Source organism: Salmo salar, chromosome ssa10, assembly GCF_905237065.1.
Source record: "Salmo salar chromosome ssa10, Ssal_v3.1, whole genome shotgun sequence".
Classification (NCBI taxonomy): Eukaryota; Metazoa; Chordata; class Actinopteri; order Salmoniformes; family Salmonidae; genus Salmo; species Salmo salar.
The window spans coordinates 27237922-27251295 of record NC_059451.1 but is presented as its reverse complement, the minus strand read 5'-3'; the positions used below and the strand labels follow the sequence as shown (position 1 = coordinate 27251295).

The 13374-nt window shown below is 42.5% G+C and overlaps 1 protein-coding gene across 3 annotated transcripts in view; it reads left to right on the top strand.

Annotated features, from left to right (window-relative positions):
- The window catches only part of LOC106613896 (FAS-associated factor 1-like), an 86928-nt gene that overhangs the window by 49497 nt on the left and 24057 nt on the right, over window positions 1–13374 (top strand). For 2 of the 3 annotated variants that reach the window (XM_045687575.1, XM_045687576.1), the window contains exons 11-13: window positions 89–336; window positions 7822–7976; window positions 13160–13296. In XM_045687575.1, coding sequence (XP_045543531.1) covers window positions 89–336; window positions 7822–7976; window positions 13160–13296 — 540 coding nt within the window. The remainder of the gene's footprint in view (window positions 1–88; window positions 337–7821; window positions 7977–13159; window positions 13297–13374) is intronic. The other variant, XM_014216634.2, reaches the window with a different exon arrangement.

Here is a 13374-nt window from a genome sequence, read left to right as displayed (position 1 = left end):
TACCTCACTTAGCATGATGTTACCACTCGATTCAAAAAGGTTGATTTGGTATTTAATTGTTATCAAGCTAATGCGTTTTTCTCTGCAGTGCCAGAGAATAGTGAGAATGAAAGTGATGCCTTACTGCACTTTACTGCTGAATTTTCAACAAGGTACGTATTAAGTATTGTTTTAAGGGGCCTGTGCTTCTCAATGATGTGGAAGATCCTTGCATTCTTTTTTACGGGTCAATCTCCTTTGTGTGTGTGTTGCAGGTATGGAGAATGTCATCCAGTGTTCTTCATTGGTACTTTGGAGGCAGCATCTCAAGAGGCCTTCTATGGCAAAGCCAGAGATGTAAGTAACAGTAGAGGAGCTGGTCTCAGTAGTATAATTTACAGGTTAACAGGACATGATACTAGGTGCCTTCAGAAAGTGTTCATACCCCTTGACTTATTCCACATTTTGTTGTCACAGCCTGAATTCAAATGTATTCAATATTTTTTTATCACCCATCTACACACACTACCCCATAATAAAAGTGAAAACATGTTTTTAGACAATTTTGCAAATTTATTGAAAATGAAATACCGAAATATAGCATTTACATAAATATTCACACCCGAGTCAATACTTTTGGTGGTTTTAGTTTTTTTTTTTACCCCTTTTTTCTCACCAATTTCGTGATATCCAATTGGTAGTTAGTCTTGTCCCATCGCTGCAACTCCCGTACGGGCTAGTAGAGGCGAAGGTCGAGAGCCATGCGACCTCCAAAACACGACCCTGCCAAGCCGCACTGCTTGCTTAGCCCGGAAGCCAGCCGCACTAATATGTCGGAGGAAACCCCGTACAACTGGCGAATGAAGTCGGCGTGCTGCGCCCGGCCTGCCACAAGGAGATGCTAGAGCGCGATGGGACAAGGACATCCCGGCCGGCCAAACCCTCCCCTAACCTGGATGACGCTGGGGCAATTGTGTGCCACCTCATGGGTCTCCCGGTCACGGCCGGCTGCGACACAGCCTGGAATCGAACCTGGGTCTGTAGTGACGCCTCAAGCACTGCGATGCAGTGCCTTAGACCGCTGCGCCACTTGGGAGGCCGCGATTACAGCTTTGAGTCGTCTTTAGTATTTCTGAATCAGCTTTGCACATCTGGATTTGGGGATTTTCTCCCATTCTTCCTTGCAGATTTTCTCAAGCTCTGTTAAGTTAGATGGTGAGTGCCGGTGAACAGCAATATTCAAGTCTTTCCACAGATTTTCAATGGGATTTAAGTCTGGGCTTTGGTTGGGACACTCAAGAACCTTCACATCCTTGTTCTGAAGCCATTCCAGCATTGCTTTGGCTGTATGCATTGTCCTGTTGTCTCCCCAGTCTAAAGTTGTTTGCACTCTGAAGCAGGTTCTCATCAAGGATTTTCCTGTATTTGGCTCCATTGATTGTTCCCTCTATCCTTACCTCTCTGCTGCTGAAAAGCATCCCCATAGCATGATGCTGCCACCACCGTGCTTTACGGTAGGAATGTTGTTAGACGGGTGATGAGCTGTGCCTGATTTTCTCTAGACAGCGCTTTTTGTTCAGGCCAAAGAGTTCAGTTTGTCTCATCAGACCACAAAATCTTTTTCCTTATGATCTGAGTCTTTCACATGCATTTTTGGAAATGCCAAGCGTGCTGTCATGTGCCTTTTTTCTCAGCAGTGGCTTCCATCTTGGTCACCTCCCTGACCAAGGTCCTTCTTGCCCGGTTGCTCAGTTTGGTCGGACGGCCAGCTCTAGGCAGAGTCTGGATAGTTCCATGTTTTGTAAATTTATTTCACAATGGTGGGGGCCACTTTTCAACACTCCTTCCCCAGATATACAGTATCAGTCAAAAGTATGGACACACCTGCTCATTCAATGGTTTTTCTTTATTTTTAGTATTTTCTACATTGTAGAATAATAGTGAAGACATCAAAACTGAAATAACACACATGGAATCATGTAGTAACCACAAGTGTTTAAACAAATCAAAATATATTTGAGATTCTTCAAAGTAGCCACCCTTTGCCTTGACAGCTTTGCACACTCTTGGCATTCTCTCAACCAGCTTCATGAGGTAGTCACCTGGAATGCATTTCAATTAACAGGTGTGCCTTGTTAAAAGTTCATTTGTGGAATTGATTTCCTTAATGCATTTCAGCCAATCACTTGTTGTGACAAGGTTGGGGTGGTATACAGAAGATGGCCTTATTTGGTAAAAGACCAAGTCCATACTACAGTATGGACAAGAACAGCTCAAATAAGCAAAGAGAAACGAAGGTTCATTACTTTAAGACATGAAGGTCAGTCAGTCGTGAAAATTTCAATAGCTGCATTTCAAACTCAAGACACACCCTCGTCCACTTACCCTCGCCTTATGCCCTTGGGGGAATCCCCGCGGCCATATTTGTCATTGGTCCAAATGATTAGCCAAGCAAGGGAAGTTTGAAACGTGAGCCCCTCAGCCCTCTTTTGTAATGGAGTTTGCGAGTGTACAATTTATGTTAACTTCAGGGCCTGAAACTCCCCATAATTCAATTCGCGATGATTGTACATGCGCTAAGAAAAGTCTGCCAAAACTTAAACCGTCAATATGGAGCCAACATACAAGTGTAAGTAAAACGAATGTAAGTAAGTTGGAAATTGTGCTACTAATGCACAAACACGTCTCGTAAAAGTAATAATGTTTTTGTTTGATTGGCTTTTGTGAAATTGTAGAAATAAAACATTTTCCTTCAGATGTAGCTAGGCAGGCTAACGCCAGTTAGCACTCGCCCTGCAAGTGTGAACTCGTCAGACGTCATGATGTGTCATCAAAAGTGTCCACTTAATTTGGTGGGCTGAGGGAATAGGGTGTGTCTTAAGTGTTTCCACTTGAAGAAACTTTCAAAGTTATTGGCTGCATTCCAGTCACAAAAACCATCAAGCCCTCTGATGAAACTGGCTCTCATGAGGACCGCCACAGGAAAGGAAGACCCAGAGCTCTGTTGCAGAGCTAACAATTTCTTAGTTACCAGCCTCAGAAATTGGAGCCCAAATAAATGCTTCACAGGGTTAAAGTAACAGACACATTTCAACATCAACTGTTCAGAGGAGACTGCGTGAATCAGGCCTTCATTTTTTAATTTTTTTAAATTTTTTATTTTTTATTTAACCTTAATTTAACTAGGCAAGTCCGTTAAGAACAAATTATTTACAATGACGGCCTACACTGGCCAAACCCAGACGACGCTGCCCTATGGGACTCCCAATCCTGGCCGGTTGCGATACAGCCTGGATTCGAACCAGGGCGTCTGTAGTTAGGCCTCAAGCACAGAGATGCTGTGCCTTAGACCGCTGTGCCATTCAGGAGCACTTTCATGGTTGAATTGCTGCAAAGAAACCACTAAAGGACCCAAATAAGAAAAAGAGACTTGGGCCAAGAAACACCAGCGATGAACATTAGACTGGTGGAAATCATTCCAGGTGAAGCTGGTTGAGAGAATGCCAAGTGTGCAAAGCGTGGCTACTTTGAAATAATATTTTGATTTGTTTAACACTTTTTTTTGGTTACAACATGATTGATAATGTGTTATTTCATAGTTTTGATGTCTTCGCTATTATTGTACAATATAGTAAAAATAAAGAAAAACCCTTCAATGAGTAGGTGTGTCCAAACTTTTGACTTGTATTGTATGCCTAAGCACAATTCTATCTCTGAAATCTACAGACATCCCTGGATTTCATGGTATAGTTTCTGCTCTGAAATGTACTGTCAAATGTGGGACCTTATATAGACAGGTGTTTCTTTCTAAATCGTGTCCAAACAATTGAATTGGCCACAGGTGGACTCCAATCAAGTTGTAGTGACATCTCAAGAATGATCAAGGAAAATGGATGCACAATTTGGAGTGTCATAGCAAAGGGATATGAATACTTCTGTAAATGATGCATTTCATTTTCAATAAATGTACTAACATTTATAAAAACAGTTTTTCACTTTGTCATTATGGGGTATTGTGTGTGTTGAATTCGGGTTGCAACCCAACAAAGTGGAATAAGTCAAGGAGTGGGAATACTTTTTGAAGGCACTGTAAATGACCATTGTCCCATTTTTTTTTATTTTTTATTTTTTATTTTTTTTACATCTAAAGGTGGGAGTGCTTGTTCAAAAGGAGACACCATTTGATTCCTCTCATAAACCTCATTACATTTTCGTCATGACAGCTGCCGCTTTTATTTTTAGCCCACAATTCTTCTTCATTTTTCTGCTTTGTCCTTTTAAGGAGGGTTGTATCAACTGACAGCTTGTGTGGATTACTGTCTTATTAGAATGGGAGAATACAGCAAGATGTTTGGGGGGTTTTAGACCATGAGGCAGAGGCTCGGCTTGCCTCCCAGCTGATATCCTCTTCCCTAAGCCAGCTCAGTATGGCCCCCTCTCCGTTGATCTCTCTGTGGTGCAGCTGGAGACTGTACATTGTGTCAATGAAAATAAACCAATATGAAGGGACACATGCAGCTGACCCCCTACTCTCTCTCTGTAGCCCTGGAGGAGATGAGACTGGCGAAACACACATCTGACTCACTGATGTGACCATTGGGTGTCAACTTCCGAAACACCCCTCTGCAACCAGCACCACCTCCCTCTTCCCTCTTGAAGAAATTGGTCTAAATCTCTCCTCTCTTGTCATCGCAACTAGCTGTTCATTTAGTGGATATTGGTATGATGCAGGTTTCAGGGGAAGGAGGGACCAGGGAGAGATTTTGCAGAGGAATCTGTCTCACTCAATGTCTGATGGGCTAATCACTAAGTAAAACACTACATTTGATGAAGCGTTTCTGGAGGGAGAGATGCGCCTCAATCCAGCCTTAATGAAAATGCTTTGGGCCCCTGAGCCCTCCAGAGGATCAGCAGTAAGGCCCTTCAGACAGGCCACCCATCACTGCCAAGGCTCCCCTCAAATCCCCTTAACGGTGCGGTTAATCGGAGTAACCCTGCTCTCTCACTCACACAAAGACACACATCAAAATTCATAGCAGTGCCGGGGTGAGGGTTTTATCACACTCGAGTATCCGCTTAAATCCCCCGTAGTTCAGCAAAAGAGCAATGAGAGGGAGAGAGGAGAAATCGATACCACGGGTAGGGAATGGATAAACACATTTTCATCCATCTCTCCCTGCTCTAGTGAAAGTGATCTCATTTTAATGTCTTAATGTTTTTATTTGTTTCTACTAGAACAGTTCCAGTCAGGTGAACTGAAGCCCAGCTGAATATTTTTGACTATAGTTTCATGACTATAAAGACTGAGGTTTATTATGTTAAGGTGCAATATGTATAGATCTTTGGTTGCAACAATTCAAATAGTTCACCTAATTTCAGCTTATGTGACAAAACAATGTATAGTGTTGAGAATCGTTGTACCAACTAAACCACTGTGAAATATATTTTATTTTCAGCTGTTTTGAAGCTGATGTACAAAAGTAAAAGATGCAAGAACTTAACTGAAGAACAGGGAACATAGAATAGCATACCTAGAGAAGATTTACCGCGTCTTAGACTCACGTCTATAACTCACATTTATATGTACATTTGGTTAGGTCGCCCACAAAGTGACGTATTGTAGCTTTAAATTCAATTTGACAATTGTGTGCTATTTTGTCTTCACAACGTATTTTGACTAGGTTATGGCACCTCAAAAAAATGAAATCAGAACTGGTTACTATTAATACAAAATGTGTTTTTCAATCATGTACCTACCATCTGTTAAAGCATTGATCCGAATGTGTGTTCTCCGTGTGTGTGTGTGTGTGTGTGTGTGTGTGTGTGTGTGTGTGTGTGTGTGTGTGTGTGTGTGTGTGTGTGTGGCAGGGGAGCAGTAATTTGAGGTCTTCATTTTGAAGTGTTTGTTTTTCTTCGGGCTACTGTGGATGATCACTTTCCCCTGGCTTCTCTGCTCCCCAACACTGGCTATAATTAAAAACATTCTCCCACAACACAAATACATAAACTGAATGAGACTAATGAAAACGGATGGCTGGCACAAATGTCATATGGCAGTGTGTTTATCAGGGGCCACGGTTATCAAGCTGGTGTATTTTCACATTGTCCTATAATGACCCGTACAACAAACTTTTTGTAGAACAAAACAAATGCTTGTATTTTTCACTGGAGTCGTGCTGCATTTCACAATCTGTGTCTCGGTAGTGTGGTTAAAGATGAGATGAGTTCAACATTTCACCGACTTTGCGAGTCGTTTTATTCTGACTGGTCTACTGCATCTTTCGGTTGTCATTCTATTCATCCCCCAGTGGCACACCTGTGTAGAAGAATTCCTGCTCATGTTGCAGATAATCATACGGTCCAGGCTGGACACAAAGACCATCCGGATGTGAGCTGAGCCCATTCTGCTTCCCCAGCTCCTGGCCAACGGCTACCTGGTTCACATGGCTCTAGTCTACATTAGGAGATGGACAGACGGAGTGACTGAGAAGTGAACACTGACAGGGTGCTGTGTGAAAATCACTACAGTCTGGCTCACAGAACAGATCGGTTTTCTCTAGTTTCTTTACTCTCTCCTCCCCTCTGTATGGTGAACAGGTGGGAGGATTCACACCAGAAAGAGGGCCTTTTGGGTCACTTTCTAGCCCAGGTTGAACCTAGTAATTTGGTTTCACAGGCGATTTGTCCCTGCTAAGGAAAGCATTACAAAAGGTGAAAGAAGATAGGGAACAGTTGGAGAAGAGAGGGAAAGACAGTTTAAGTGAGGGAGTTGGTGATTGGGTGTTATTAAAGGAGAGGGGTTGTTCACTCTTTACAAGATGTATGTTTTTGAACCTACTGTTTGTGAAAATGTCCTTTTGGAGACTTAAAACAAGTTGCAGAGGAACGAATGTGTGTGCGTCTACGTGCATGTATGTATAAGATAATGAGTGCAAGGGTGTGTGCGTGTGTCTTCATCTTTTTTGAGAAGGGGAAAAAAAACTCTCAATGCTGCATTTGCTTGTCTTCTCAGCATGAGTGTTTAATCTTTTCAGGGCGTTCAATTGGGCCACTGAATGAGCCCCAAGCTCCTTCCCGCTAGGAACCGGGGAGCTTATTCTAAACCTCTAATCGCTGAGCAAACACAGCAGTGCTCTCCCACTCCTTTTCTACACAGGCCACAATATAGCACAACTTTCTTTTAACTTTCCCTCACTTTTCTGCCTGTGCTTATTTTGCTTTTGGTATGGAGCTACAGCTCCTGAGAAATCACCCCCTTGAGTTTTGTAAGGAACGTAAGGGGTCTGAATTTATTTTGAGTTATTTAATTTCGAGGGCTTTATTTCCTACACCATCCAAGAGAACCTTTTATGTTTGTGAGTGTTTTTTTTTTTAAATTAGTTGTCAGTGAGTCCTGAGAATCTGTCGCTCATATGATGGCGTCAATATCCTTGTATTTTAGAGCTTCGTCAATATTTCCCACCCCTGCTGCTAACCTGAGCAGGCAGGAGAAGGCCAGTGGCATTTGGTGTAAAATAAATGAAGTGATTTGTCTTTTTGTTTTCTCATCGGCCCTCTCAAAGGAAGTTTTTATTTACTCCCTGTTCATTTGATTTTGTGTGTTTGCTTTTCATTGGTTTGGCCTTGCTGTCGGTGAAAGCAATCGCTTTACTCACGGTCTCCTGTTGAGCGACGCGTGAAAGCTGTATAAAACCTCTCCCTTCAATGATTAAATTCTGAGCAAGGACCAGACTCTGAGCAAGGACACTTTTCTCACCCTGTATTTCAGGGTCTGGCTGGTCATTAGCTTCTCAATCCTCACACCTCTGCTAATGAAAACCTCTCTGCTGTCCATTTCCACAGAGAAAACTGCTAGCCATCTACCTCCACAATGACGAGAGTGTGCTCAGCAACGTCTTCTGCTCCCAGATGATGTGTGCAGACTCCATAGTGGCCTATCTGAGCCAAAACTTCATCACATGGGCATGGGATGTCACTAAAGAAGCTAACAAAGCCAGGTATGTATGAGTACTCTATGCCCTCATCACATCTCTGGAATCCACCGCTGTAGCCCTGAAAACAAAATGAATATCAGAGATTGTCTGACAAGTGGATGCTATCTTAATAGCTGAGATTCATCCCCAGTCCCCTGCTCCGCACCACTGTTTCTCTTTAACTCAAGCCCCTCTTCATTGTGGGGGGGGGGGGATGTGTGCTAACAAAAGTAGTTGTGTTTGCAGTATGAGGCCCCAATTGGGCCCCAAATCTTCACTAATCTGCCTCAATGGAGGGTCAGTTAGAATGAAGGTCCCATGAAGGCTGCATTGCCTGGGAGTACATCTCTATTTCCCAAAGGCTGAGGGCACTCATGACATGGCAGCCTTATCAACCCAACTTCATATTTCCTCCATAACAATTCTCAACCCAATTCCATTATTTCCACCAATGTCCTGCCTGTCTCAGTATGTGACTCCCTGCGCTAGCAATACCCAACAACACTCTCAAGCCTTCAACTCCTGACCCCAAAGCCAGGCTTGACCCTCCCTGGCCATGCTCTCCTCCCCTAGCCAAGGGCAAGAATGGGGCAGCGTCCCAGGTGTGATGTCTCTACTGTGGGGAGGAGGAGAGAGGGCCGGTAACCAGATGGAGGTTTGATTGGGGCCCAGCAGCAGCCTCTTGCTCCGGGGCAGGCCCCAGCTTTTCCTTCCACTAGACTTCAGGGCTAAGGCCACCCCCTGGTAGGAGGCGTTTTAAGAAAGACGGGGGAAAGGCTCAGACACTGACCTTCCCTCATTCCGCACCCTTTCTCCCTTTTGGTTCTTGCTTTTTACCCCAGCTGAGCCTTTTTATTGCAGATTAAAGGCAGGCAACATCTGGAGCTTTTCATAATGTGCACTGCTACTTGCTCTAACGTACGTACGTACACACACGTTTTTCCCACATTCTCACGCTCTTAGGTTGATCCTGAGTGACTGGTGATTTGCATGAGTCACAGTGGCTATTAAGAAGGTATTCTAACTCATAGGGCCTCATAGCGTATCCTTTAGTTAAGTGAAATATTATGCATAAAACCAGACCTGTTGAATACGTGCCAATGTAATTGTTGCCCATGGCAAAATGTCTCTGAAATACCACAGACACTGAGCCTCATGCACAGCTAGTATTGAACTTCATTATGAATAAATATACTCAAAACACTACATCTTTCAGATAGTTGTTAGCTTTTGATTCCATGATTTTGCATTTGACTGCCTACTTTCATACCACTTGTCATCTATTTATCATACGGTTCTGTACCGCTCAATAATGGTATTGAACTCCTTGTAATTGAGCACATTACCAGTGAAAGTGTCATGCACTCATCTGACTTGTTCAGAAGCACTGTATTCAAAACGTGAGAATCGCCTGAGAAATGCTATTTTCCATTCAAAACATGTCTGCGCAGAGTATCTGTGTTTTCTGTGTAGCATCCGGTTCCTATTCCACGTGATTGACTAAAGCACACCTGAGAGTTTGTTGTATGCTCACTGGAGTGTATGTAAAGTTGCAGCAGTCTCTCAACATCTCATGCATGACTTTGATGTAAATAAGTGAACCTGACAGTCCAGGGAAACATTAACACTTTGCCATGTGGAGAGGAAGAGAGCGAGCTGAATTAGAAGCTGTCACTCTCATTACCAAACCAACCATGACCTGATATTCAAGGACCAGGTGTTTCCAGTAGTTAGAAAAAAATAACTCCCTTAAGGATTTTGTGAGAAGCAAAGCTATACATTCTATAAGATATGTTATGGCTGAAAGAGACTGCAGTGAACCGCTCACCTTATTGACCTTATTCCTTGGTTTAATTTCTACTTCCTGCGCTTCAGACACGATTTTCACCCTTCATTTGTGATGCTGTGTCAGTACTTGTTATTGTGCACCATATACAGTTTGATGTTTATTGTCATGAATCTTGCCCTGGAGGCAGAACTGAGTGATTTCCGCAAGATAGCCCAGATGCAATGTCAAAATTGTTTATCGTAAAAATGTGTGCAAATTAATTTAAGGTTAGTGTTAGGCATTAGGGTTACTGTAGCAATGTGGTTAGGTTTAAAACCAGATTGACTGACTTTGTAGCTGTGCCAGCTAGTGACCACTATGCAGAGCAGCCTCCAGTATGAGTCATCCCAATAAATGCCGACCTGCGCGCCATATATAGAAACATTTCTGCTCTTTAGGGTTACTCCTGTGTTAGTGTACTTCTGCTTAATCTTTTTACTATGTATGGTAGTTGGGTTGACTCCTAAGGTGTTTGATTGGAACCAAAGGAGGTTGTGTTTAATATGGGAATTAAGATTGGGTTTCTCTGAAGGCTGTGGTGATTGTTCCCAAGACCTTGGTGACAGGTTAGAATTACCTCTGTCCATTGTTTTGGCCTGGCTGTGTTGAGGCCTTTTCAGGGCCCCCTAGAGCAGGGACAAGGACAGGGCTTGGACATCCTCTTAACCTCATTGTGTCATGGGGAGAACCCCTCCTTAACCACAGCTGGATGGTCAAAAGACTGGTCAGCCACATTGTCAGAACCCATGATCAACCTCAGTTGAAGTCACAAGTTTACATACACTTAGGTTGGAGTCATTAAAACTAGTTTTTCATCCACTCCTCAAATTTCTTATTAACAAACTATAGTTTAAGTCGGTTAGGACATCTACTATGTGCATGACACAAGTAATTTTCCCAACAATTGTTTACAGACAGATTATTTCACTTATAATTCTAAGTTGACTGTGCCTTTTAAACAGCTTGTAAAATTCCAGAAAATGATGTCATGGCTTTAGAAGCTTCTGATAGGCTAATTGACATAATTTCAGTCAATTAGAGGTAAACCTGTGGATGTATTTCAAGGCCTACCTTCAAACTCAGTGCCTCTTTGCTTGACATCATGGGAAAATCACAAGAAATCAGTCAAGACCTCAGGAACAAAATTGTAGACCTCCAAGTCTGGTTCATCCTTGGGAGCAATTTCCAAACGCATGAAGGTACAACGTTCATCTATACAAACAATAGTACGCAAGTTTAAACACCATGGGACCACGCAGCCGTAATACCGCTCAGGAAGGAGACGCGTTCTGTCTCCTAGAGATGAACGTACTTTGGTGTGAGAAGTGCAAATCAATCCCAGAACAACAGCAGAGGACCTTGTGAAGATGCTGGAGGAAACGGGTACAAAAGTATCTATATCCACAGTAAAACAAATCCTGTATTGACATAACCTGAAAGGTCGCTCAGCAAGGAAGAAGCCACTGCTCCAAAACTGCCATAAAAAAAGCCAGACTACTGCACATGGGGAAAAAGATTGTACTTTTTGGAGAAATGTCCTCTGGTCTGATGAAACAAAAATAGAACTGTTTGGCCATAATGGCCATCGTAATGTTTGGAGGAAAAAGGGGGAGGCTTGCAAGCCGAAGAACACCATCCCAACCGTGAAGCACAGGGGTGGCGGCATCATGTTGTGGGGGTGCTTTGCTGCAGGAGGGACTGGTGCACTTCACAAAATAGATGGCATCATGAGGGAGAAAAATTGTGGATATATTGAAGCAACATCTCAAGACATCAGTCAGGAAGTTAAAGCTTGGTCACAAATGGTCTTCCAAATGGACAATGACACCAAGTGTACTTCCAAAGTTGTGGCAAAATTGCTTAAGGACAACAAAGTCAAGGTATTGGAGTGGCCATCACAAAGCCCTGACCTCAATCCCATAGAAAATTTGTGGGCAGAACTGAAAAAGAGTGTGCGAGCAAGGAGGCCTACAAACCTGACTCTGTTACACCAGCTCTGTCAGGAGGAATGGGCCAAAATTCACCCAACTTATTGTGGGAAGCTTGTGGAAGGCTACCTAAAATGTTTGACCCAAGTTAAACAATTTAAAGGTAATGCTACCTAATACTAATTGAGTATGTAAACTTCTGACCCACTGGGAATGTGATGAAAGAAATAAAAGCTGAAATCATTCTCTTTACTATTATTCTGACATTTCACGTTCTTATAATAAAGTGGTGATCCTCACTGACCTATGACAGGGAATTTTTACTAGGATTAAATGTCAGGATTTGTGAAAAACTGAGTTTAAATGTATTTGACTAAGGTGTATGTAAACTTCTGACTTCAACTGTACATGAGCTATTTGGTGTAGATTTAGGGTAAGAGCTGATTTAAGCATCGGCTGTCAGAGCAGCTTACCGATCACTGTACATGTACACAGCCCATCTGTAAATAGCACACCCAACTACCTCTTCCCCATATTATATATATATTCTTTCTCTTTTGCACCCCCAGTATCTCTACTTGCACATCTGTCACTCCTTGTTAATGCTAAATTGTAATTATTTATTCTCTATGGCCTATTTATTGCCTTACCTCCCTAATCTTACTACATTTGCACACACTGTACATAGACTTTTTCTATTGTGTAATTGACTGTACGTATGTTTATCCCATGTGTAACTCTGTTTTCGTCGCACTGCTTTGTTGTGGCCAGGTCGCAGTTGTAAATGAGTACTTGTTCTCAACTGGCCTACCTGGTTAAATAAAGGTCAAATAAAATAGTAATGTTGTGGTTGAAATGACCTTGTTTCTCCTGGAATCCTGATTGGAGATTGGAGCTAATGCTTCCCATGGTTAAGCGTTGAGTTGATGCTGTTCCATCTCAAAGTTTGAAAAGTAATGCAACTAGCACTCTCAACTTTGAATTCATGATTAATGAGTAGCACCCCTGCCCAGACCAATCACTCCATCCCTCTCCCCTCTGACCTCATCCTCCATCCATTTCATTACTCCTATATTTTACCAGCCAGTTATTAAAGTGGATCTTATTAAAAGGCGAGCAAAAAATATAATCTGTATTTGCATTCACTCTATAGCAATTCATTAATATTATGACATTTACAGTGAGCTCCGAGGGCCTGCCTGCTACCCTTTTCCTTCTAGTGAAATGTTAATTTAAAGTTCTATCTTTGTAATGGAATAAGAAATCCTCTCTGCCCTATCAATTCATCACATGCGGTGGGGAATACTAATTTGTCTACTAGGCCTATTTAGACAGGGACGTCTCCTGGAAGAAAAGGCAGAATTGGTTTTAAAGTCCTTAATGGTATGAGCGGTGTACCTCTCAAGTGCTGTTCATGTGAAAAATGTCCGTCCTGTCTTTTCCTTTCCTAGACTACTCACCATTTGCACGAGGCATTTTGGCAGTGTGGTGGCACAGACGATTCGGACATACAAGACCGATCAGTTCCCCCTGCTCCTTACTGTCATGGGAAAGAGGACATCAAATGAAGTTTTAAATGTTATTCAAGGTAATGAAAGTCAACGATATTGATGGGTTGAATATTTGTAATGTTCTGGATAAAAGGAGGGGTTTATAATGCTATACT